This window comes from Lepidochelys olivacea (assembly GCF_965140295.1).
Source record: "Lepidochelys olivacea isolate rLepOli2 genome assembly, chromosome: 6".
NCBI lineage: Eukaryota > Metazoa > Chordata > Testudines > Cheloniidae > Lepidochelys > Lepidochelys olivacea.
This window is the reverse complement of record NC_140416.1, coordinates 28,410,946-28,438,244: the sequence shown is the minus strand read 5'-3', so window position 1 is coordinate 28,438,244 and position 27,299 is coordinate 28,410,946. Positions and strand designations below refer to the sequence as shown.

The window sequence follows — 27,299 nt, the reverse complement described above, 5'->3', positions numbered from 1 at the left end:
GCAGTTTCATACAACAACAACAAAAATAGAATTCTTAAAGGGAAGAATCAGGGATGGTAAATCCAGAATTTGAAGTACCTTTGTTTTTCTAAATATGTTTGGTAAATCCATATAATCCTTTGTACTGTGTCTTACATTTTGAAGCCAATTTTTTATTGTACTTCGTTTAAAGAAAAAAACCTCACTGGCAACACTTCTGGAGAAGTCCTACATCATAATAATGAAAATAATAATGGCTGGTTCTTCATAATAGATCTTAAAGCTCTTTACAATCTTTGAATGTATTTTTCCCTTACAACACCCCTGTGAGGTAGAGAAGCACTGTTATGCCGTTTGGAGATGCTAAGCAATTTACCTAGAATCACATAGGCAGAACAGAGAATTGAACCCAGGTATCCTGTTTCCTAAGGAAGGGCCCTAACCTTTGGACCATCCATTCTGCAAATACAGTGGAGTAAAATGTATTTGTAATCATAGGTTTATAGTATCCAAGTTATAAGCAAGTGTGTGAAAAAGTCAGATTAATAAAAATACTATTATATTCTCTTAGGATTGGGTGATCATATTCAAACACTGAATATTTATCAGATCCAGCATATCTTTGAAAAACTTCTTGAATGTGCCATTGCAATACTGTCTGCATAAGCCAACCAGTGTAAATGTCTGTAGAATGGGAAACTGGTGGTTTTTTTGTATTTAATGTGTATTGAATGGAATAAACATACAGAGATATCTAATATTTAAATATAGTGCTACTTCGCTTCTAAGTATCTAAATCCATAGAATACATTTGGTAAGATGCCAAATATGTGTGTTTTATAAACTGCTGAAATGTAAAGTTGCTTTTATGAAAGTTAAGAAAAGGATATTGCCCACAGATTTTTATACTTACACTCATACCTAGATGTACAGAGTATCCTGGCCTGTTTGAAGTCAGTCGGTGTTTTGCCATTGACTTCAACAGGACCAGAATTTCATCCAGAACCATAAAGGCCAGAAGAGACCTTGTGATGATCTAATATAACTCCCTTTGGAACTGCCAACCCCCACTTCCTGGCGAACATCTGGCTCCTGTATCATGGGATTGTAGCCAGGACTTTCTGAAAAAAGATAGAAAATGGCAAAAATATCTTCCCTCCCCCAAAGTAAAAATGATAAAATTATTGTTTTACTGCCCTTGAGCACCCCAAATTTGAAAAGTATTATTATTATTATTTGAAAGGATTAAAAATAAACTAATCACACATCAAGACTTTCCTATTAATGGTCAGATGTGTAATAAATATATTAAAGCAGTAAGATCCACCTTTTATTATGCAGTGTTGAAAAGACACACATTATAGCATCCTATGTGAAAAGATAGCAACTTCAGACAGGAAAAAATTGTGTGGAGAGTTCCATATCATACAGATTTCCCTCTTCTGGCTGAATGGGGGGAGGAATCTCCCTCTGCAGTATCTCACACTTCCCACAGAGGCCCCTCCAGGCTGGGGGAGGGGGGAATGTGGAAGTTGCATATTGTTCTCCTTTTGGGCTGGTTGAGTTTAGGGAGGAAAGGTAATACACCCCCTACTGTGGTGATTCTTGTTTTAAGAGGGAGAAAAGTCCCGGACTACCCATAGCAGCAAGGGAGTAGGGTGGGCTGTGGGGAAAGAGCGATGTGGGGTGACATGCTAGGTGACTCAGTGCCAGTGGGGGAAATAGCCTCTTTGTGGATCCTTGGGATCTCTGGAGTTTAGTCCAGACCTGCACCTGCTCACCATGCTGGTAAACTCGCCCTCACAATGAAACAGGTTTCGAGGTGGTAAGTTAGTTGGTATGCCTACATAGAAAAAGCTGCACATGGGCTAGCCTACCAGAGCCATCTTGAATCCAGCTGGCACAGGTAACAAAGCATTGAAGAACACAGCACAGCATGGGCTTCCTGTGGGCTAGTAAGCAGAATACATACACAGGGTCTATGCTGGGCTGGTACTACCATCATTGAAATTCTGGATGATTGAGGGTGCCCTGGTAAGTAACATCCCAGAAATCTGGCAAATGGACATCTGAAGAGGTCTGTGGAACCATGGGCATAGATCAATATAAGATAATCAATATTACTGTTGCTTGATACTCTCTTATCTTCAGCTTCGACAAATCTCCCAACTTGAATTTTTTTTTCATAATTGTCAAAATGGCAAAACAAAAATTTCTGGTTTTCCAGTTTGAAATGACTTTTCATATAGAAAGTTAAGCTACCAGGAAAACAAAACATTTGTAAATTATCAAAATAAAATGTTTCAATTGACCCAAACTGAAAAGCTTTTCCCTTTTTTAAATTTAAAATGTTCAAGATTTGGACTTTTTGTCCCAATTAGGCACAGAAAGTTTTTGAATTCTCAAAAATATTCTAGAGACAGGAAAACAGTTTCCAGCCCAGGTTTAGTAACCATATCTTTGGTAACTCAATGAAAGACCCCCCCCCCCTTTTTTTTTTTTTTTTTTTAAGTTTTCCTGCATCTGCTTAGCCAAGTGAGTCTCATTGTTGTTTTTACCTTGGATACATGTGACCTTGACAGATCCTAACATTCCAGGAGTAGCAGATCATAAGCTCTTACTTCATTATTTTAGGCCTTTATGCTGTGGCTACCTTGACACCTGGGTTATGTTGTCATTTTCTGTGTGTGAAGATGGCTTTTATCATCTATTAATTTGAATCACTATTGAGACGAGACTTGAGTGCTCAAGAAGTTCTCAATTAAATTCTGCATCTCCTGGAATCTTTCTTTGAGCAACAGAACAAAAATAGTTCTTCGTCCAAAACAGAGGTCCCAGACAAATGAGTTGTTGCAGTTGGATGGTGCAACATTTCTGACAACTGATCATGAAACAGTGGTTCTCCAAGTCTTGCATAATCCTGTGGGTCTGGAGAGCACATGTTTCAACAAGAAGGTTGTCTTGGTAAAATGCTTTTCCCACCCTTGTCTGACAAGCCTCACTCTCTGATTGCCACACTTTCAAGTTTCAACTTCAAAAGGCAGCATTCCACATGTAATAAAAGTGCAAGAAATTCAGTCTAACTAGCATGATTGAACTGAACTTTATATGTGGTTGTTAATGTTACAGTCATGGCTGTACAGTGGAAATAGTGCTATAATACTTGCTTTTAGGATCACAGGCAGTTAGTGAAACACTGAAAGTACCAATTCCAGCACACACAGACAGGACAGAACTTCCTGCTTGACCCCTCCCCCAGATCAAATACAACAATATAATGACATACAAGACATTGTAACACTAAGATAAAGATAGAGAACCATCTACTGGTGGAGGTGCTGTCTGCACTAATCTGCCTCTACTACAATTTTCTCCATCTAGCTGAATAAGAATTTAAAACGATAACACCAAAGGAATCCAGGTGGTCTGCCATCTTCGCAGTTTCTGTGTTGGTCTGTCTGCTCAAGTCCTCTATTCAGTCATGGAGACACCACTCGTAGTTGGATATCAATTATCAGTGAGTGCAGCTGAATTAGGCCTATCCATTGTGGACATATTTTCTGTTGAAGACTGCAGTGTGTTGAGGGCCTGAGGATACTCTGGAAATTCTTTCCCCATAACAAGTCTCCCATTAAAAGCCACAAGAAACTGCTAGGGTATCACCAAATACTCCTCTACTTCCCTCTGGGATGGTTGTTGAACACTGTGTTTGCCCTCCCCTTTCTTTCAATGATTCTGTGCACCAGTTCTCAATGCACTATAAAGGAGTGAGTTCTTGCTTTTTGTATGAGCGAGGATAGGTTGCTTAGTTTTTTAATTACCATGTAAAATTCCGTCCGAAAAGGGCTAAGATTGGGATGCGTTTCCAGTTGTCACCCACTGTTGACTAGCCATACCTTCTTTCCTTCCTGGATGGGCATGTAATTTTCCTTTTTTTTCCTGGCATCTTGAGCCAAAAGCAAGCATGCCAGGCCCATTTATTCTTCCGCCTTCTGGAATGCTGTCCTCAGGTCACTGGTACAAGACTCCACCATGTGTAGGCACAGGAAGCCTTGCTAGTTCTTCAAGTCACAAGGAAGCATGGGTTTGCAGAGTTCAAAAATAATTTCACAAGGAGAGTAGTGGACAATTTAATGCCAGCTGGTATTATGTGCAAAAATGACAAAAAGTATGTTTGTATCCCAGTCTCGCTGGTCTTCACTGACTAAGATGCTAAGTATGAAACCAACGGTACAGTTTACTCTCTCCACTCCCACATTACTTGCAGGGTGGGTGACCCTGGTCCTCACCTTGATTATCTGGAGTTGTTTGCAAACCCTGCGTAATAACCAGGATTCAAATTACTTACTTTGATCACTGCAGATGCTGCTTGATTGGGCCAAACTGCAACATTGCATGTTTAATCAAGGCAGCTGTAACTGTCTGAGTCCTTTTATCCTTCAGTGGCTGTGCCACACCATGCTTTGAGAAGGTGTCATACACTACCAGCAAATACTGATTTTCAACTGGCATTTCTCATAGTGGGCCTTCAAGTCAATCTATATGAACTCCCAGGGCTTACTAGGTTGGAACATTTCCACTAAAAAAGTACATCTCTTTTCTTATTCTTTCCTTCCTTTCCAGGTAAAACTGGTAAGTACCCCATCCTTAACATCTGCAGCCATGCCTAGCCAAAAAAATCAATTGGATACCCAGTTCAATGTCTTTTCATACACCAGGCGGCCTATTGCTTTGTTGTCATGAAGGCACTCCAGTACTGTTCTCTGAAAACTTGCTGACAAAACAATCCTGTTATCTTCATACACCAGCAAGTTGGTAGCCAGATCAATGGATAATCATTCCTGAATGCCATTGAGCTTCCCCAGTCTGTCTCTACTTTGGTAAATGTATTGGTGCATGGAACATAACTCAGGGTCCTTAGGCTGTTCTTGCAAGATGTCCTCACAAGATCAGGTTGAGTCTATTTTCACTGTTCTCACACAGCTGACAGCGTACGTAACCACATTTTGCTTTCCAGGTTTATGGTGAACTGTTAATATGTATTCTGACGGTTTGTAAGTCCTTCTGCACAAGCATTGAGTTGTGCTTTGTAAGGACACTACAGGGCACTGTGGTCTGTGTACACTGTGAATTGCATACCTCATAAATAGGAATGATAGGCCTTGACACTCCAGTTCTGGCACAGTAGCAAGAAACTCCAGTTCTGTAGCTGAATACTAGGTTTTCCTCTTGTTTAATTTGCAACCTTCAAAAGCCACTAGTCTGTGCCTACCACGCTCATCAGTTTGTTAAAGTGCAAATCTGACCGCAATCTCTGAGGCATCACAGGTTACTGCAAATGCATGGAATGGATCTGGGAATTTAAGCACAGCGTGATTTAGATGTCCATCCTTCAGTGATTCAAACGCTTTAGGATATTACTCTGTCCAGACAAAGTCGGTCTTAGTCAGCTGATATAATGGCACTGCCCGCTCTGTGGTATTTTTTTTACAGTACCATATTGTCTTCTGGCACTACCAGTTTTCCTGTCCTTATTTTGCTAACTGTTACAAATGTTGGATTTCTAATGTCTTCTGGATTGTGTCCTGGCTGCTGGTTTTTCCAACTCTTAACTGTTGGATCTTATTCTCTTTGCTGCTAGCTATCCCATCTCCTGACTATGTCCTGGATCTTTTCCAGTGTTGTGAAGTTTCAGACATTGGGTAGAGTAGATTTGGAACTTACATTTTCAAATCCATTTGACCAATGGCATTGTGCTTTGTTGCATGCTGATATCAGCACAATGGATATTGCAGTAATCAAAATATTAACAGCAGCAGTGATTTGATGTCAGTATGCTAAATGTTGCTAGTTGGAAAATAAAATAATGCCATTTTAGCAAGTTTGTAAAAGCATAGAATATCGATGTGTGTCTGAAAATACTGTACAGAGACTACTGCCTTCTGATTAAAATAATTGGTTTCATATGCCCCTATGCATACATACCATGTGTATATATGTGATCGATATGCAGCTAAATAGGTATACTCAATTCAAAAGCAGCGTTGTACTCACAGTGGTCTTGTGAGTTTCATTTAGACTCTTGAAAAAGTAGCTAAATAATAATATTAATATATTCTTAAAAGATTATAGATAATGAACTATCCATTTCAGTTTTCTAGGGGGTATACAGTAGGGTTGATCAAAAAGGTGGGGATCGCTTCCTGTGAAAATTTTTGAGGTTTTGCAAAAAAGGTTCATTCTAAAGCAGGCCAGAATGTTAAAACAGAGACAATTTTTGCAGAAATGGATTTTAAAAGAAAAAATCCAATTTGGGGAGCCTAAATGGAATTTTTTGGCTTCTTGGCCACCCTGAGGGAATGTTCTTATTGATTTCACTGACGTTGAGAAGAGCCTTCTAGCCCTACTGCCAAAGAGGCAGAGAGCCTGGCCACTTTGTCTTCCCATTAGCCACCCAAGCTCTGGGAGCCAGAGAAAAAGTGATGTTCCCTGGAGCTACAGAGGCAGGGAGTCCGAACACCCTTCTCTGTCCCTGGAGCTAGGTGGGAAAGTGGTGTTTGACAAAGACTTCATTGAATCTGTACTAGATTTAGCAAGTCATTTTGTTCTACAAATCAGTATTTTCTAATGAAACATAGTTTGGAAAATTTTCAATCACTTCTAGTCTATAGTCTAAATTGTGTAAATCTAACAGGCTTTTTTTTTAGTAGCTGTGAATTCTAGCTTCTTTTCACCCTTCTAGCTCTTTCTACACCTTTAACAGTGAATATTGATTCCCGTACCTTTAAAGTATGTAGCCTTTACTGATTGTGGAACAAACAGTTCCTAACAGCTGTCTTTGTTCTGTTGCTGTTTATTTGATGAGGCTAGAAGTTTTGCCAGAGCAAACGAGTCCCCAGGGTCATTTAATTAGATACCTTTTAGCAGCAAAATTGTTTATTAGGGTCAGATTCTTGACACCCTTATTCATGTTGAGTAGTACCTTACTCCACAGATGGTCTCACTGACTTCAGTAAGGTTCTGTACTACTTAATGTGAGTAACAGTGTTCCATAATTAAATACATTTTTCTGTGAATATATACAATCTTATTTTTCAGTTGTGTGACATTCTGTTGAGGTCTTCAAACAATTTTTCATTGGAATGATCAGTCAACTGCACAGTCGTATCTGATACTTAGATTCTGCATTTTACCATTTTTGCGAGATTTTCTAATCTGAGATAATGAGAAAAAACATTGTTTTCTTTCATATTAATATACCTCACTCTATTTATAAAGAATGTTTTTAAAATCTACAATATGGTTGTATGTCTTCTCTCTAGGACTAAACAAACACAAAGTAAAGAGAAAGTTCCTGCCCCAAAGATCTTACAATCTAGTATAAAGCCTGATGGTAAATTAGTGATGTGGGAGCTGAAACTGGGACTGGCCCAACTCCTCTAATATTTGGGGGGCTATTGAATATCTGTTTGATGGGAACAACTTTTAATCCCTGCTGAGCTGAACAAGATTCAGACTGGTGATCTACAGTTGAAAGGCTCCGTACCTCATTAACAGTGCCCCAAGACATCCATTTTCCGTAATCACTAACATTACACCACTTGAGAATGAAGCTTGCTTTCTGGAAAGAGATGTTTGTTGTTCTGCCTTTGTTTGTTTGTTTGTTTGTTTGTTGAACATGTGGGGGCTTTTGCCCATGTGCTGAGTGGAAGACTCTGTATAAACATAAAACATAAACACTAAAAATCCAAATTCACTTGTAAATATGCTTTGCAATATAATTCTACTGTACAATAAAACATTTGTAATTTCTATAATTACTTCAGTGTCCTTTACACTAACTTTTATACATATATGTATCTTATTTTTTTCACCTCCTCCTCCTGGATCATTAGAAGGATTTGAACCCACAAGCTTCAGATTCCGCTGCACAGACCTTCAGCTGTAGGAGAGGTGGTATATGGATCAGCTCATACAGGGAGATGCAACAAACACGTTGCCATTGGGTCTCACAAGTATTTGAGACAGAAGTGGCACACTTGGTATCGGTATTGTTGGTATACTACTGTCTCAGAGAAGATTATGATCTAGTGGTTACAGACAACATAGCCAAATGTAACAACACCCCTTTGTGGCTGAAGTGATCTTGTGTAAGCTCTGATTTACCTTACTTGTGAAATAGGTGAATGATAGTTACTTACCACCATTACAGTATGAGACCTTGGCTCATAATAAGGGTAGTGAAGAGCCGAGAAATATTAGCAGCAGTCTAGAAGAGATGGGGATTCTAGGCTTCCGGTTTAGTGCAGCTGCTTATAAGTTACAGAGCATTATGTTGAAGTGTCTCTCCCGTCTCCCACCCTGCCAACATCTTGTGAGAGCCAGAATTTTTGCATGCTTGCAAGAGTTGGAAATGCTGAATCTTTCCTTCTTGAGAAGCTGTATTATGATGATTACATCACTTCACTACACACTAGTCACATCAAAATCTCTTCTGAATTACCTGTTTATGTAGAAACACATAACTGATTGACTGCAATACATCCAAATATTTATACGTTAATAAGCAATTCATTTTAACTATAAAATATTTTAAACAACAAAATTTACTCCAAAAAGCACAAGGATGGTTGTGAATCTTAATATAATTTATAGAATGTGTTTGTATAATGAATTTTAATGTAATTTTGAAAATACTAATGAAAAAGTTATTCCTGAATAACATTGTATTTTGATGCTTTCATTTTTCCTAGATGCAGAGAGTGATATTGCCCCTGGTCGAGTCAGTTATATTTCTTCAAAGAGCTGCTCTATTGTTGATGACAACTATGGATGCATGGCATCAAACATTCCTGCCCTGGAGTTGATGGCTCTGTATGTAGCAGCTGCCATGCATGATTATGATCATCCCGGTCGTACAAATGCTTTTCTAGTGGCTACAAATGCACCTCAGGTAGGAAATGTTTTACTGGAAAGCAAAAATTAAAATTTCTAGCTTTCTGATACATAAGAGAAATAATGAACATAGATTTTACTCTATAAATCTGCTACTTTTTGTGTAGGAGTTGGTTGCCACATTTCACAAGACCATTCTTTTCCCTTAATAGGTGAGCAAGGAAACTGCTTTGGGGTTACCTTTATAACACCTTTTAACTTGAGAAATCCCAAAGTGGTGTATGGGGGTGTGTATAAAATAATTTTCAAGTAACAAACTTGTAAACAATAAAATAAATGAATGCAACTAAGCAAAGGACATGTTACAGATAGGGCTGGCCTTTGGGACTTGCCAAGCCTATGATTATGGATATTCCAATTTTTTTAAACTTTCCAGTGTCAGTGGTGCTCTTTGCCATGATTTCAAAACAAAACAGCCTAGTCTAGCCTTTTATGTTGCATAGGTAGCCTTTTAAATGTAAACTGATCAGTGAATTTGAAGAGCAAGCTGGGGAGATGCTAAAAGGAGAACATAACATGAGAGAGAACAAAGATGCCTTGACATCTGAGAATAGAGATGAAAGGAAAGGAGATGCTGCTTTTTAAAGAAACTGAAATGCATAATAAAAGGAAAGAGATGAGAGAGAGAGTAATAAAACAAATAGGAGACAGGAATAATAAAAGGAAATATATTGTGGAAGAAAAAATGGAAGAAAGGAAAAAAGCAATAAACTTTTAAATTAGTTAATTATATTTATTTGTACGTCTTAAATTTTACTTTATTATCCTGGCAAATGTCCTATAGACCTGTTAAGGAGGTGGGATCAGATTGTTATTTTGAGTACTTACTTTGTCCAACAAGAAATTGGAGAAGAACGTTTTGTTTTAGAAAGTAGTTTTTGTTCTAAATGTTTGTTTTTTGACAGGTGAATGCATCCAAAAAATTATCCCCTTTATAACAATCAAATATTTCCTTATTTTTAACTGTTTCATAGAGATGAAAGAAACATGTTATACTACTTAGTTTGCTTTTGAACTATAAACAATACATTATATTTTGATTTATATATGAAGTGATTGTACTCTATGTCAATGTTAATTAAGTAACAAATTCTCTTTTCTGTTATCTGTGTCAGTCCAAATGCCAGGGCATAGTTTTTCTTTGCCAGCACATAGAGACAATACACTGAGTCTTTTTGCTGATGTCATTGCCTCTTATATTAAGAAACTTGATGTCTCCCAGGCTCAACTGTTTAAGTCTTGAACAGATCAAGAAAACAGTATTACAGTATTTGCCATCTTATTGGACAGACACTGATCAAATTTCATACTCTCGCTTTTGGGATCAGGAGCATATTATGTTTAGTAGTGGTAGCCACAGTTCACATGCAAGTCACCTAGGACTTTGGCATGTTGGTATATATATGGCATATATACTAGGCCACACCTATGTCAGGTCCAGCATAGCTGATTCCCCTATGGAAAGGGAATGGGACAACTTCTTGTGGATGTTGATAGATATTTCTACAGTGGGATCTTCCACCTTAGAAAATGTGGACATCCTTCAAGTTGGTTTAAGCAAAAAGAGAGACTCCCAAGTGCCCTATCGGAGATAGGGAATTTGGGACCTTGGCAAGCCAGAGTAGCCCCCCTTCCTCCAGAAAGTTATCTCAAGAGTGTATTTACCTCAGCTTCAGACTTTTCAGACACTCCCCTCTGTGTCTTCGTCCTGCAGTCTGAACATAGTATGGTTCAGTTTGTATTCAGGAGCTAGATTCTTGGAACAAGTCATATTGTAAAGTTTGGATGGGGTTTTTAGGATGTTATAATTTTGAATTCTTCTTTCAGCGATTGTCTATATGTATTCCACTCTTGGTGTGCAGGTGTAACCCATACACCTTCTGGGTGTGGTGTTCCGTCCCATCTAGTGGCACCGAGACCACTTAGAGAGATAAAATAAGTCTGCTCTACAGCCTTAGCTAACAGCCAGTTAGCTTTTAGCTCATGCAGAAGAGGTTCATGCACTAAGCTCCAGAGGTCCCAGGTTCGATCCTCCCTGCCGACGACCGGGGTCTTTCGGAGTTACATGGGCACCCTCTGAACCAGAGATCAGAATGTTTCGGCCAGCACTGGCCATTTGCCCATGTCTTTGCCATAGCTTCCCTCACACATAGCCCCCTGCCCGAGTGCATAGAAGGATGCAGCAGGGCCAGCCACCTCTCAGTTCCTTCTAAGTGCCCTAGGTTGAGAGATGAAACTATTAGCAGCATCCATACTCTATCCACTTTTCATACTGTAAATTTGTATATCATTAAATTTTATATTAGTGTTAGAATTTGGTTTCAGTTGGGTAACTTTTTATATTGCTTTTGGTTACCTGGCATACAGACTTCAGTCTTCGTGACTGATCAGAAACCCCCTGATTTTGAATACCGTCCCTCATATGACATCATCATTCCTCTGAATGATGGCCATACTAAAAATGTTTGTTTTGTGTAGGATGGGGCATATTACAACCAAATCCTCTATTTGTTGCTCATTTTCAAAATGAACACAAAAAGTGAGAAAGGAACAGTCTTCCTCCTCTAAAATTGCGCCTGCAGCTACCATGCCTTAGGTGTCTACCACTTGTACTCTTTCAGCAAAGGCTCTTCTCCAAAATAGTCATCAGGCAAGGGTAGGATTCACTATCACTCCTTAAGGGAACATAAGGAGTGGTCACCTTCTCAGAAAGCCTTCGAAGAAAAGGAGAGAAAAATCTCCTTATCAGGTCTCTGCTAAGGGTAGTTCAAGGCATAAATATAGTCCTGTAAGGACCTGGGACCTAGAACCTGGGTCTGCAGAGCCTGCAGTGGCCAATATTCCCACAATGCCACCGGAACACCCTGCAGAAGCACAGTCAAGGAGCACTGTGGAGAATAGGCACCACAGGAAGTACCATTCATAATACCCAGAAAGACAGTACCCTGCAGCCCTCTGATTGGCCAAGTGCCCCTACTTAACCCCAGGTGTTGTCCCAAGAAGTGTCTGGGCAACCACACAGACCTTGGCCTGTTACTAAACTGGACTTTGCCTCATGTCCTGATCTCTGGTCTCTGACTCCAGCCTGACTTCAACCCCGATTCCTGACTCTTGATTCTAACCTGGTACTACCTCTGCTATCTGGCTTCCGACACCAGCCTGACTCTGATCCTGACTCTTGTTTATGGAATCTGGCCTTGCGATTCCTCTAACTCTGGCCCGTTGATTTCCATCCCTGGTGGGCAGACTTCAGCTCAGCTGCGACCACTAAGCAAGACTGCCTACACCCAGTCCCTTACAGGTCCTTCAGCTGACAACCTAAAGCAGATAGGTTTGCACCCTTTGGTAATGTTATCCATACTGAGTCTGCAGTACAGTAACTCCTCGCTTAACGTTGTAGTTATGTTCCTGAAAAAAGTGACTTTAAGCGAAACGATGTTAAACTAATCCAATTTCCCCAAAAGAATTAATGTAAAGGGGGGTGTTAGGTTTCAGGGAAATTTTTTTCACCAGACAAAAGACTACACACACACATACAGAGAGAGAGAGAGAGTATAAGTTTTAAACAAACAATTTAATACTGGTACACAGCGATGATTGTGAAGCTTGGTTGAGGTGATGAAGTCAGAGGGTGGGATATTTCCTAGGGAATGCCTTACTGCTAAATGATGAACTAGCAATCAGCAGAGCCCTCAAGGGTTAGCCCATTGTTATAATGTAGCCTCACACTCTACAGGGCAGCAGAAATGGAGGAAGGGGAGACAGCATGGCAGACAGAGACACACACCGTGTGTGTGTGAGAGAGAGATGCGCATTGCCCCTTTAAGTATGCTGATCCTATTCTAAGTACACTACCTTTTTAAGTAGGTCAGCAAGTTGAGACAGAAACTGCTGCCAGGAAGCTCCCTCCGTCCTGAGCCCTGTCGTGTGTCCACTCCCTGCTCTATGGAAATGGGGTAAGCAGGGTGCAGGAGTAGGTGGGAGGGGGACACCCTGATATTAGGACCCCTTTTTCTCCTCCCCCCTCCTCCCGCACAGCAAGCAGGAGGCTCTGGGGGCAGCTCCAAGGCAGAAGGCAGGAGCAGCACATGGCAGCACATAATTTTATGGCACCAGGGAATTTAATACTGTCAGATTTCCCAGAGTCCCACACTGGCACAATAGTCATAATACTGCTGTCAGTACTGGGTTGGCTAACAAGTCGGTACAAGGCATTTCTTCTGGTCTATTGTTGAAGGATTCAGGAACAGACCACCCTGGGACTCCTGTTAAAATATCTCCCCCTATGAAGAGGGGATTATTCTTTTTCTTCATCACCCTCAGGTGAAAGTAAAGAGAGTTCTTCTTTGTACTCCCCAGCCTTTTTCACACCTGGTGGGGTTTCTGTGGCTCAGGCAGAAATAAGGAAGACATATGGTGATACTCACATTGGTATACCCCTCCCTGGCCTCCCAAGCAGTTTGCCTGTGATCCACACTTATGGCCATATTGGGTTCTGAAAATCGAAGAAGACGTGTGTCATCTACACAGCCCAGAACAAGGTCACTTTTTTCAGTAGAATCTACCAGACCTCATACAAATCAGCAGCCTCCTGTTTCTCCTGTTCAGCAGCAGCTCCACTATTCTGAGGAGGAACAGGTTCATCGCACTGATGTTCCTCCTCCTGCAATATCATTGTATTCACCTGATGAGGCTGTAGCTTCATCTTCATCAACTCCTCCAGATGACTAAAGAACATTTCAGAAGCTTCCTAAGAGGTTGACTGAAGCACTTGGTGTGTTTCATCTGGCATGTTCTGCATTCTTATCTCTAATCCAGAGCAATTCTATACAGGTCATGGTAGACAACACCGTTATAGTGTTCTATATAAACAGGCAGGGAGGAGCCAGATCATCTCCTCTACGTCAGAAAGTGATCCAGCTGTTGGAATATCCATCATCAAGTACCTGTCACTGCTGTTTATCTACCAGGACTAATGAACACCCTTACAAATGGTTTATTAAGAACTCAATTATTCAACAGATTTTCCAGAAGAAGGGTCACCCAGTCATGGACTTGTTTACAAAAGAAACAGGGAGTGCAGGAAAGGAGAAAGCAACATTTTTTTGATGAAGAGGGCGTCAGAGTCAAGGGTCTCTAGCAGGTGCTTTCCTAATACCATGGTCTCAGGGCCCGATGTATGCTTACCCACCAATTTTTTTTTAATACCATGTACTCTGAGAAAACTCAAGCAGGATGGAGCAATGTTGATATTAAAAGCACCAGACTGACCCAGATAATTCTGGTTCCCAGAGCTACTGAGGCTGTCGATACAGACTTCAGTAATGCTTCCACTAGTCTCAGATTTGATCTCTGAAGACAATGGGAAGACCCCTCATTCAGGCCCACAATCTTTGCCCCTTGCAGCTTGGATGCTAACTGCTTAACTGATGTTAAGATGCCTTGCTCTAGATATGTCTAGAATATTTTGATAAATAGTATGAAGCACTCCGTTGAGACTTACAATGCCAAATAGAAACAATTCCCAATTTGGGCAAACAGTGTTATGTCTCAGCCTTCCTAATGGACATTCCATTCATTGTGGACTAGCTGTTCTCACTAAAATCATCTGGACTTTCTAATTGGTTCTATGAAAGTTCAAGCAGGTATATCTCTGTCATCCTCAAATTCAAAATTGCATAGTATTTTCACACCCTGTGGTATCTAGGCTTTTGAAGGGGTTTGTGCATGTATTCCCTACAATTAGAGAACCCCCTCATCCTCAAATGGCATCTTAATATGGTATTAGCAGTGTGATGGGGTCTCCCATTTTAATCATTAGCATGTTTTTTACATCATCTTTCCATGAAAGCATAGTTTTTGGTGGCCATTATTTCTGCTTGTCGGGTAGAAGAAATTCAAGCTTTAATGGCAGGTCTACTATACACCATCTTTCATAGAGATAAGGTCTCTCTTAGGCCACATCCAAGATTCCTACGTAAAGTTCCATCTGACTTACATATTAATCAGAACATTCATTTACCTATTTTCTTTCCCAAACCTCATGCTAGTGATTCTGAAAGAAAATTTCATTCTTTTTATTTAGATAGAATCATTTAGTCTCTACTAGGTTATTTATAGTCTGTGCTGAAAGAGTAAAGGGCAAATCAGTTTCTTTCTAGAAATCGTCCAAATGGATTGCAGAACGCATCAGACTGTGTTATTAAATAGTGAAGATTGGTCTCCCAGTAACATTAAAAGCTTACTCCACTAGAGCTCAAGATGGATCTGTAGTTTCCTTCAGAAATGTCCCCATCTCTGAAATTTGTAGAGCATCACCTATCGTTCAATTCATATATTCATAAAACACTGTGTTATTAGGGACGCTTTCAGAGCTGACACTTACTTTGGCAAAGCAATTCTTCAGTCGTTGTTTGTATAGGACTCTGATTATCCACCTCCTAGCATGCGACCACTAGTTAGGAATCACTAAGAGTGCAATACATATAGGTAATCACTCAAAGAAGAAAAAGCTGTTACTTTGCAGTAGCTGGTGCTCTTCAAGGTGTGTATCTGTGTGGATGTGGCAAAGGATTCCAGTTGGCAAAGGAGCTTGAGAGCTAGTTGGTATTGTTCCACACTTTTATGCCCTTGAAGGAGTGGCAGGTGCGAGGGCAACTGGGATGCAGTCATGGGCCAAAGGATTCCAATATCTGGCATAGAGGATGCATTCACACCAAGAGTAGGGACCCATTGTGCTAGGCACTGTGCAAACAGAGGAACAGATAATCTCTGTCCTGCAGAGATTACAGCCTAAACTCTTGTTTTTATGAACATGAGAGTATCATCTGAACAAGCTGCACTGGATGCAGCAAAGCTGCTGAAAGATATATGTAAAAAGCATTAAATAATCCAAGATTTACCAAAGAATAAATCAAAACTTGGCTTCTATTTCATTAAGCATGAACATCAGCTTGGGCTCATTTCCTAGGTAAAAGATCAGATACTATTATTTATTTAAGCTCTAAATCAATGTCCATATACTCCTCCAAAATGTGAGATAATAGAAATGATGGTAAACTCAAGGTTGTCTAAATTGTGTGAAAGAAATGGAAATCAACTGGAGAGATTAGTAGTAATTCAGTTTTGCTGTGATTGATGTCTGTTGGTGGCTTTGTTTGAATATCACCAAGGGAAGAATTCAGAAAAAAATGTCAGAAAATAGAGATATCAGTACAGCAGAGTACACATGACAAAGCCTATATTTACATAAAATTTCAGCTAGAGACAACATATACAGTATATACAAATATAACTGAACCCTGAATAGAATCAAGAGACTAACCAGAAGATATTTGAAGCTAAGAAATGACATTCATTTGTTTTCAAGATATTAATTTAATTCAGAATATTTTCATTCCAAGTCTTACCATACATCTATGTTGCACACTATTGGTGGTGACATAGAGGGTATGTGTAGTTACATGCCACAGCAAAAAGCAAGCTGTGTCCACGTTGCGGTGCATAGCTTCACATGGCAGTGAAAGGTTCTAGCAGGGAGGAGGCAGTGGGGAAATGCTTTGGAAGCTCCCCATTGCCACAGCCTTTCCCTGCTGCTTCCCGCACAGAAGCCTATCTCTGCTGCCAGAGTCTTTCACTTCAGTGGGGAAAGGCCCAGCAGTGGGGTGGCAGCAGGACATTACCCTGCTAAAAATAGCCATCTAGATGGGGGTGCACTGTTTGGGCATATAGAGCACCATGCAGGGTGCAATATATGTAATCTTAAAGTACCAGATTTTCACAAAATCTACCACTGACTGCATGTCACAAGAAGTAGAGCACCATGCTGCCATCTACAAATTAAGCCACTGCCTTTCTAATAGTTGATATGCCACTGGCCAACAGACTGTTTAAAACTTTTTTTTCCCTTCACCCATTTAACTCCATTGACTGAACATGTTGAGGTAACAAAGCCTTTGTTGAAAACTCAGCATCCCACCCCTTCAGTTAAGTTGTTAGAACTCAGTGCACATGCTTGTGGGAACCTTTAGAAACCTTTAGCAAAATTAAGGAAACCTGACTTGATAGGTTTGGTATTTCCAAGATAAAATTTTTTTCAAATCTTCTTTATACAATTTACAGAGGTAAATTATGGGGCAAGCCCAAATTTTAAAAAATTGCATTGCATATTACCTTATATCCTTTGCTAATTTAGTTCATATAAATGTGATTCAACTATAGAAACTTTACTCTACTTGGTTTTGGGAGAATGATTCTTTGGTCCATACAACAGACTTCACATTTTTAAAATGAATTAATATGTCTAGTTGCTTTCCCATAGAGGGCTTTGGCTTTTTCTTGAACTGTATTTATGTACATGTTATTAATTTAATTAGTTGTGGATTGGTTACAGTTATGCTAGCTCCTTCATTCAAAAATGTAACATTGCCTGTTCAGAATTTGACCACTACACATAAAGCTTGTCTTGCCAGAATATTGATTTTTCCCCCCCCCTCAGCTAAGCTTCAATTTTAGTAATTGCTGGCTAGGGATTAAGCTGGAGCATAAGCAGATTGTGTGATCATTTTTTTTTTTTTACAAATGGTAGTTATTCTATAAGGAGGCACCAGAGAGGACTATTGTAAACTGGCCAACAATTCATTTAAAAAGCCAATTAATCAACTTTTCACTTAGGAGTACTGTTTTAAAGGTAAAATAAAAAAAATTAGTTAAAATATAAAACCTAAATGTAAATATATTTAAAAAAATGTTTGCCTTGATATATTAAGCTTTTGTTCTGCATCTTTTTTCACACCCTCCTCCACATCAGGCAGACATATTAGTTTATATTCACTGCAGCAACAAGTGGAGTGACATATGAAGCATATTTTATATTTATATAAATGTTTTTCTTAGTAATAATTTTACAGTAATATTTTCAGGAATAAAAATAAGACTGGTCTGATTATTTTTTCCCTGTGCATTTTTTTCCCTTCCCTACAAAGAAGACTTTTGTTCAGTTCAGCCTTCAGAACTAGAATGCAACTTAGTGTTTTAGTTACCACCCATGTTAAACGAAAATGTCATTATTTAGCCTTTACACTTTTCCTCTTTTAATTTTGAATCTTAAATCGCCTGTTTGTTTTTCATTTCTTTGTAGGCTGTGCTCTACAATGACAGATCAGTCCTAGAAAACCATCATGCTGCTTCTGCATGGAATCTCTTTTTATCTCGACCAGAATACAACTTTCTACCTAATCTTGATCATGTGGAATTCAAACGGTTTCGTTTCTTAGTGATCGAAGCAATCCTTGCCACAGATCTCAAGAAACATTTTGATTTCCTTGCTGAATTTAATGCCAAGGTTTGTTACACAAGTTAATGCCTGCGCGTAGCTGCTTATGAGATCATACTATTATCAGCATTGTTGCTCAATGTTTATTGCTTTTAATAGGTTAAATTTAAAGAACTTTGAACTGTAAATGTCAGCACACCAGTAGGAAGACCTAGCTAAAGCATGTGCTACATAATTGAGGGTACTTACAACCTTTTAAAAATCAAACTGGTGAACATACCCTAAAGTACGAGTATAGAATCCACTCTGACACTTAATACATCCCATTTTTATATTTCCTTTATCAGTAGAAAAAAAAGGAGCACTTGTGGCACGTTAGAGACTCACAAATTTATTTGAGCATAAGCTTTCGTGAGCTACAGCTCACTTCATCGGATGCCAGTGAAGTCCGATGAAGTGAGCTATAGCTCACGAAAGCTTATGCTCAAATAAATTTGTTAGTCTCTAAGGTGCCACAAGTACTCCTTTTCTTTTTGCGAATACAGACTAACACGGCTGCTACTCTGAAATTTATCGGTAGAAACCTTCAGAACTGTTATTCATTAAAGTATTAGTTTTTAAGAATCAGAATATCCTCTGCAGACATGTATTTAATACCCATTACAGTCTCTCTGTTTTGCACATAATAGGAGAAATAAACATCCTAAATTAGCATTCAAACATGAAATAAAGTATCCATTTTCTAGATTTCAACTATAGATTGCCAGTAGATTAAGAAAAGAATTAAACCAGTTCAATCTATATATATGAAAATCATGATCTTAAGTGGAAAATATCTTTTAAAGATTGAAAAATGGGGAATAAAGATAATATACTAATTACTGTTAGTATTACAGTGCAATAACTGTGCACACTTACTGCAGTACAAACCTATAAAGAAGGGAAACTGATAGCACATAATTACTGCTTTTTCAATTCATTACAGTTTCTTTAAACCTCAAAAAAGTTATCTCCCATCTAGTTATCTGCTTGTGGTAACATCTGTTATCTTCGTTTAAAAAAAAAAGCTCTTTGTGATTACACAAGACAAAATATTACAGAAAAATTAACACAAAAGGGTAATATTCTGCAAAGACTTAAAAATGTAATAAAGTGATATATAGATTTTCTTTACAAGAGTATCCAACATTGTTAAAAAATTATGTTGTTCAAACAGGCCAATGATCTAAACAGTCATGGTATAGAATGGAACAATGAGAATGACCGCCTGCTAGTTTGTCAAATATGTATCAAATTGGCAGATATTAACGGCCCTGCTAAAGTTCGAGATCTGCACCTGAAATGGACAGAAGGCATTGTTAATGAATTCTATGAGCAGGTAGGTATGGAAAGAATTATTTTAAAAAAAATATAACTGGTTGTTGATAAATTATAAATTTGGGGGGTACAAAGCATTTACTATTTGGGGGTTATTCCTTCTTTTACTGCTTTAAATTATTTCGGTTTCTAAAGGATGAATCATGTTGGGTAAGCTTGAGCGCCGCCAACCACCAATCCTAACATCTCATGACACTTCCACTCTCTTTGGGGGTCATTTAGCGCTTTTTTTTCCACACTCAAAGTCTATAACAACAGACAAATGGGTGCTGAATATCATCAACCCTGGCTATATGATCGAGTTTGTAATACTACCTCCTCCAAACCTCTCGCCCCCTTTCAGGGACCACTCTCACAACAGTATTCTTGTCCAAGAGGTGAATCCTTATGACAGCAGGGAGCAATAGAACACGTTCCTCTACAATATCAAAGAACAGGGTTCTACTCAACTTACTTCCTGATACCCAAGAAAAAAGGTGGTTGGAGACCAATCCTCGATCTCTGCCACCTCATCGCTTTATCCATAAACTCAAGTTTCGTATGGTCACTTTGGCAGCAATAATATCATCCTTAGAGAAAGGCATGTCGTTCATGACACTCAATATGAAATATGCTTACTTCCACGTAGATATTCACACCACCCACAGATGTTTTCTCAGATTTATGGTGGGCAACAGCCATTTCCAAAACAGGGTACTTGCCTTTGGGTTAGCTACCGTTCCCAGAGTCTTCACCGAAGTATTTTCCATACTAGCAGCTCACATCAAGTGTTAGATTTTCTGGTTTTTCCATACCTTGGCAACTGATCCTTGGCTGCCAGTTCCCAACAGGAAGCCCACACATCAGCCTCTCTGTTACTCAGCCACCTTTTTTCACTGGGAGTCAGCATCCACATCAACAAGTGATCCTCGACCCACGCAATCGCTAGATTTCATAAGGGGTACCCTAAACCATGGCACGAGCATACCTGTCCATAGACAGATTTCAGGCAATGAATATAATGGAATCATAGGGCTGGAAGGGGCCTCAAGACGTCTTCTAGTTCAATCCCCTGCAGTCAAGGCAGGACTAAGTATTATCTAGACCATCCCTGACAGGTGTTTGTCTAACCTGCTCTTAAAAATTTCCAATGACTGAGATTCCAAAACCACCCTAGGCAGTTTATTCCAGTTTTTAACTACCCAGACAGTTAGGAAGTTTTTCCTAATGTCCAACCTAGACCGCCCTGGCTGCAATTTAAGCCCATTGCTTCCTGTCCTATCCTCAGAGGTTAAGAAGAACAATTTTTCTCTCTCCATCCTTGTAACAGCCTTTATGAACTTGAAAACTGTTATCATGTCCCCCTCAGTCTTCTCTTGTCCAAACTAAACAAACCTAATGTTTTCAGTCTTTCCTCATAGGTCATGTTTTCTAGACCTTTTCTCTTCTCTGGCCTTTCTCCAGTTTGTCCACATCTTTCCTGAAATGTGGTGCCCAGAATTGGCACAGTTGAGGCCTAATCAGCGCGGAGTAAAACGGGAGAATTACTACTTGTGTCTTGTTTATAACACTCCTGATAATACATCCCAGAATGATGTTTGCTTTTTTTGCAACAGTGTTACACTGTTTACTCATATTTAGCTTGTGGTCCACTATGACCCCCAGATCCCTTTCCACAGTACTCCTTCCTAGGCAGTCATTTCCCATTTTGTATGTATGCAACTGATTGTTCCTTCCTAAGTGGAGTAATTTGTATTTGTCCTTACTGAATTTCATCCTATTTACTTCAGATCATTTCTTCAGTTTGTCCAGATTATTTTGAATTTTAATCCTATCCGCCAAAGCACTTGCAACCCCTCCCGGTCTGGTATTGCCCTCAAACTTTATAAATGTACTCTCTATGCCATTATCTAAATCATTGATTAAGATATTGAACAGAACTGGATCCAGAACCGATCTCTGTGGGATCCCACTATTATGGGGATCAGCATGACTGTGAACCACTGATAACTACTCTTTGGGAATGGTTTTCCAAACAGTTATGCACCCACCTTAAAGTAGCTCCATCTAGGTTGCAATTCCCTAGTTTGTTTATGAGAAGGTCATGAGAGACCGTATCAAAAGCTTTGCTAAAGTCAAGATATACCATGTCTACCATTTCCTCCCTAACCACATGGCTTGTTATCCTGTCAAAGAAAGCTATTAGGTTGGTTTGACATAATTTGTTCTTGATAAATCCATGCTGACTGTTACTTATCACCTTATTATCTGTGTCTGCAAATTGATTGCTCCATTATTTGCTCCATAATTTTTCTGGGTATTGAAGTTAAGCTGACAGGTCTGTAATTCCCCGGGTTGTCCTTATTTCCCTTTTTATAAATTGGCACTATATTTCACCTTTTCCAGTCTTTTGGAATCTCTCCCGTCTTTCATGCGTTTTCAAAGATAATCACCAATGGCTCAAATATCTTCTCAGTCAGCTCCTTGAGTATTCTAGGTTGTATTTCATCAGGCCCTGGTGACTTGAAGACATCTAACTTGTCTAAGTAATTTTTAACTAGTTCTTTCCCTATTTTAGCCTCTGTTCCTACCTCGTTTTCACTGGCATTTCACCACCAACCTTCTTAGTGAAAACCAAAACCAAGAAATTATTAAGCACCTCTGCCATTTCCACATTTTCTGTTATTGTTTTTCCCCCCTCATTGAGTAATGGGCCTACCCTGTCCTTGGTCTTCCTCTTGCTTCTAATGTATTTGTAGAATGTTTTCTTGTTACCCTTTATGTCTTTAGCTAGTTTGATCTTGTTTTGTGCCTTGGCCTTTCTAATTTTGTCCTTACATGCTTGTGTTTGTTTATATTCATGCTTTGTAATTTGACCTAGTTTCCACTTTTTGTAAGACACTTTTTTGATTTTTAGATCATTGAAGATCTCCTGGTTAAGCCTGTCTTTCCTACGCAATGGGATAGTTTGCTTTTGTGCCCTTAATGTCTCCTTTGAAAAACTGCCAGCCGTCTTCAATTGTTTTTCTCCTTAGACTTGCTTCCTGTGGGAACTACCAACTCCCTGAGTTTGCTAAAGTCTGCCTTCTTGAAATCCACTGTCTTTATTTTGCTGTTCTCTCTCCTACCATTCATTAGAATCATGAACTCTACCATTTCATGATCACTTTCACCCAAGCAGCCTTCCACTTTCAAGTTCTCAACCAGTTCCTCCCTATTTGTCAAAATCAAATCTAGAACAGCCTCTCCCCTCATCCTCACACCCTCCTCCAACTTAGGTACTGCTTGTCAGTCACCCTCTGTGGAGTACATTGGGGATCATCACTCGAAGAAGAGGAGGTTACTTACCTGTAACTGGAGATTCTTTGGGGTGTGTGGTCCCTATCTGTATTCCACTTTCTGTCCTCCTTCCCCTCTGCTTCAGTCGGATCTGTCAAATTCATGGTTAAAAGGAACTGGAGACTCAGTCAGACTGCCCTACCCTTTATCACCTTGGATAGAAGCACGAGGTGAGCCAGGGCACATACATGGACCAATGGACACTTCTTTCAAAATTCTCCGACTACAGGCACATGGTGTGTATATGTAACCCTCACTGGAATACAGAGGGAACACACATCTCAAAGAACCTCCAGTTACAGGTAAGTAACCTCCTCTTCTCTGATTTCACTCTGAAGTCCACCATTTACCTATGCATCATCAACACCTCTTCAGGACCTGAGCTCTCATCATCAAATGGAAAGCAAGTGTGCTCTGTATTCAGCACTTCATCTGAGTTAGATGGTAACTCTGCATCATCTTTGCATCAGACTGCATTTCTTCCCTTTCAGATTTTAATCACATATCTGGAGATGTTTACTTGAACAGTTCTGGTGAAGCTATCTGGTACTTGAACCATTCCCTTTGGACTAAAGTCTATAATTTCCACCTGGTGCTCTGCTATATCAAAGCAGTGAGCTCAAAGGGCTTCTTCAGCACCTGTTCTCCAGTGGTTCCTGACGCTCTCTAGGTAATTGTCTGGTTTGGGGGAAATGTTCAGCTAATCCACTCCTACAAAGCAAGTAGTAGGAACTGGGCTGCTTTTTAATTTTCTTTTCTTTTTTAATTCTTATCCTTGCTTACAAAGAGTGAGGGAAGGACATCAGCATTCAACTGATGAATGATGAGTCTCAAGCTTCAGTTTACCTGTAGGTCTGCCTTACTAATAAGAGTTTTTAGAAGAGCAGATGATGTGGGGATTCAATTCATTTATTATCTATTAAGTCATTAGGAATTTTATCATTGACTTTGGTGGGAGTAGCATTGCGGCTTTAAGGAGCTAATACAGTGCCTGGCATGGAATCTGAATATTCTGTTGTCTTTTATCCAGGAAAAATTCTATCAGCTGTTAGATATCATGCAGTTGCAACACACAGGAAGAGTGACCCTTCTTATAACCTGGCACTTGAGGAATCCCCCTATGTATTTGTATGCTCAACCAGCCTGTGCTTGGAGGTGTAGCTACCTTTATTAAGTAACCAGAAATCAGATGGTAATCCCTTGAATCCTATGATGAATATGGGTGGAAAGCCCTTCAGTTTTGCCTCATCCTAATAAGTATGAACAGAAGCTGGATGAAAAGGACATGAAATCTTAATTAGCAGAAGTTCTAAACATGAACTACTACAAAGTTGTAGCCAACTGTAATTATAATCTCTGGAGTAACATACTTTCTGCTGTTGACCAATTTCTAGAGGCTAACAAGTAGACCTTTTAATCCATAGTCCAAAAAGACATGGAGTTGGTGAAACATGTACTTATAGCCACATAAATTATATTTCAGACTTCAATTCAACAGGTGTTTCATTAACATCAGTGACAGTGTTGCAGAAGCTGCATACCTGGGACCCCGCCCAAAAATACAGAGAAAATTGCTGGATTTTGTCTCTGAGTTCTGCTTGTTTAGCAACAACAAAGATGACACACAGGTCATAATGGAAACCAGTACCCCACAGAACATTCACATGGACTCACCCAACTCTTTACTGCTACGTGGAATCAATTGCAGTACTCCTATCTGCCTCAATAGTCATTTTTCCAGTTCCAGCAGGAAACTTGAAAAATGTAATTGTAAAACTACAAAAATTGGCAAGGTTTTTGGACAGAAGTTAAAGACCCTATTGGCTAGTTTGTGCCATTAGGTATAGTCCTGTGTACAAAAACAATGCTGCTTCAAAAAAGAGCTAAGGGAAGAAACTGTGCCTTAGAATTACCTGTTTGCCTCTTTGTGGATTGTTCTTTTCTTCAAAATGCAAAATTACAAGAATCTTTCTTTTCTTTTGCAGAGACTCACAATTCCTTTTCTTCTCTCCCCTGCTTCTCTCCTGGGAGGAAGTAATTTAGTACTATTTTTTATCAGTAGCAGAGTATCTTCCCATTTCCTATATACATGAGCTAAGCAATTGGAGTCAAAGATCTGCCCCTCTGTGCCCACCTATACAGGGGGAGAAGCAATGACCCCTCAGAGCCACATCTCCCCATTATGCTAAGAGCAGTGACCCATCGATGCCACACAGGAAAGTGAAGGGAGAATTTACTCCCCCTTATTCTCATGCATGATAGTGCCCAGATTGTCTAGTATCTGTCCATATTTATTAAGTAATCTTAGCTAAAGAGTAGCTTTTCAAAAAATTAATTTCTCTTTAAGAAAAGAAGACACCATCAATTCAGTGTCTAGTCAGTTTTTAAAAACTGAGTTTAAAAGTAATTTTGAATTTCTAAAATTTTCAGGGTGATGAAGAAGCAAGCCTTGGATTACCTATTAGCCCCTTCATGGATCGTTCTTCTCCTCAACTTGCAAAATTACAAGAATCTTTTATTACTCACATAGTTGGCCCCCTTTGTAATTCCTGTGATGCAGCTGGCTTGCTTCCAGGCCAATGGCTTGATGAAGAGGAGGATGATATAGAAAGTGCTGAAGATGAAAATGGAGAAGAATTGGAGAGTGAAGATGAAGAAATGGAAGATGATTTTGGTCAAAGTAAGTTAAGATACGCATAGGATTTTTTAATGGATTTGGTTGAACTTATACAACATAATTATCTATTTTTGCCCATTCACTTTGGCTACTTGTATGAAAGCAGGAATAAAATTATCTCCTGCAATTAATTCTGAATTAAAATTAGAAAGGGTTTTGCAACCTCAGATAGAAGTTAGTTAATTCTTCCAATTTCTTTAGGGACTTGATATTAAAGATAGAATGTCAATATTTGCTGTGATGGAGCATCCATTTCTTTCTTGCTATGTTGAGTTCAAACCTACACCTGGTTTACAGAGTAGCATCTGGGTTTGATAAACAGAGAATATAATTATCCTGTATTTGATTGTGGCTAGCAAATGAAAAAAGTATGTTCGTAATTTTCAGAACTACAAAGAAAAAAAGGCAGAAGGCGAATATTTTGCCAGCTAATGCACCATCTGAGTGAAAATCACAAAATATGGAAGAATGTGATTGAAGAAGAAGAAAAAAATAAAGCTGAAGGGAGTAAACTGCAGCCAGATAACTCATCCTTACCTCAAACAGATGAAATTCAGGTTATTGAGGAAGCAGATGAAGAAGAGGAACGACAGTTAGGAGAGGAGAAATCATGTTGAGAAGACTTCAGACTGATGTACAGTATAATAGCAGAAAGCATATATTCAGTTTTCACTGTGCTGACTATAGACTAACACAGTTAACATGCAGTTGAAAGGCCTTAATACTGTGAGAGGATTCTTGCTGCTCTAGCAGAATCTCACTCCTATGCACTTTCACCACATGGAATATAAAACTTTATTCAAAGATTGAATATCGTATACCATGATGCAAAGTTCTCCCTGCCCTTCTTGGTGTACAAATACCTTGATATAATGCTGCCTTGCTGAATTCAGAGCTCTTATTTTCCATGAGGTACCTCCAGTTCTAAAAAAATTCAGTAACTTCATTTACCAAAGTGGCCAGAACTTTTTGCTTATGTGGAAATGTTGGGTAGATCCTAATAATATTTTGAGATTTGTACTTCATGTTGTTTTTGAACATGAATATAAAAAGGAAGTCTGTGCCTATATGAAAACCAATATTAATGTTGCAGTACAAGCCTGATTGGGGGTCTCTACTCAGTGCAATGGTTTACCTAATGCAGTTATCTCAGATTGGTTTAACCATTTGATGACTGTGAAACAAAAGCTAAATTCTAATTTTTGTGGTTTAAAAAAAAAATCCCAGGTGCATCTATTTCTGATGCTTTTTACTGTTGTGCATAATCTGCCATTTTATTTTTGCTGAAAATATTCAGGTTTGCAATGGGTATTCATGACATTGTTGAATACAAGGCTCTCATTATATATTGCCTTGCTGTTCTGTGGTAGAACATAAAAACTGTTCAATTTTAATCATGAAGGGATTTTATTTTTAGTCAGTAATGCTATATGTTCCACTCTTACTCAGGATTCATGTTAAAAAACATGTTAATTTACCACACAGCAGATTTTATATAATTTAAAATCCTGCACCAATGTAAGATGTTAATTTTTTGAGGAAAATAAGATCATAATTCATTTATTCTTTGTATGTAAAACTTCAGGAGAATTAAAGTTTGGGTTTTTTTTAAAAAAAGCTATTGTTTCAAAATGGCAAGTGTACATTTTCCCTGCCCTTATAAATCATGCATAAATACATACCACAAAACATAGTGTAAACCACTCATGCTAGAGATAA

The 27,299-nt window shown here is 39.0% G+C and overlaps 1 protein-coding gene across 1 annotated transcript in view; it reads left to right on the top strand.

Moving 5' to 3' along the window:
* Positions 1-27,087, top strand: part of PDE3B (phosphodiesterase 3B) — a 235,263-nt gene extending 208,176 nt beyond the window's left edge. Inside the window, exons 12-16 of the mRNA XM_084630738.1 lie at positions 8,733-8,932; positions 18,074-18,277; positions 19,425-19,586; positions 25,334-25,583; positions 25,968-27,087. Coding sequence (XP_084486864.1) covers positions 8,733-8,932; positions 18,074-18,277; positions 19,425-19,586; positions 25,334-25,583; positions 25,968-26,197 — 1,046 coding nt within the window. The 3' untranslated portion in view covers positions 26,198-27,087. The remainder of the gene's footprint in view (positions 1-8,732; positions 8,933-18,073; positions 18,278-19,424; positions 19,587-25,333; positions 25,584-25,967) is intronic.
* The last annotated feature ends 212 nt before the right edge of the window (positions 27,088-27,299 follow it).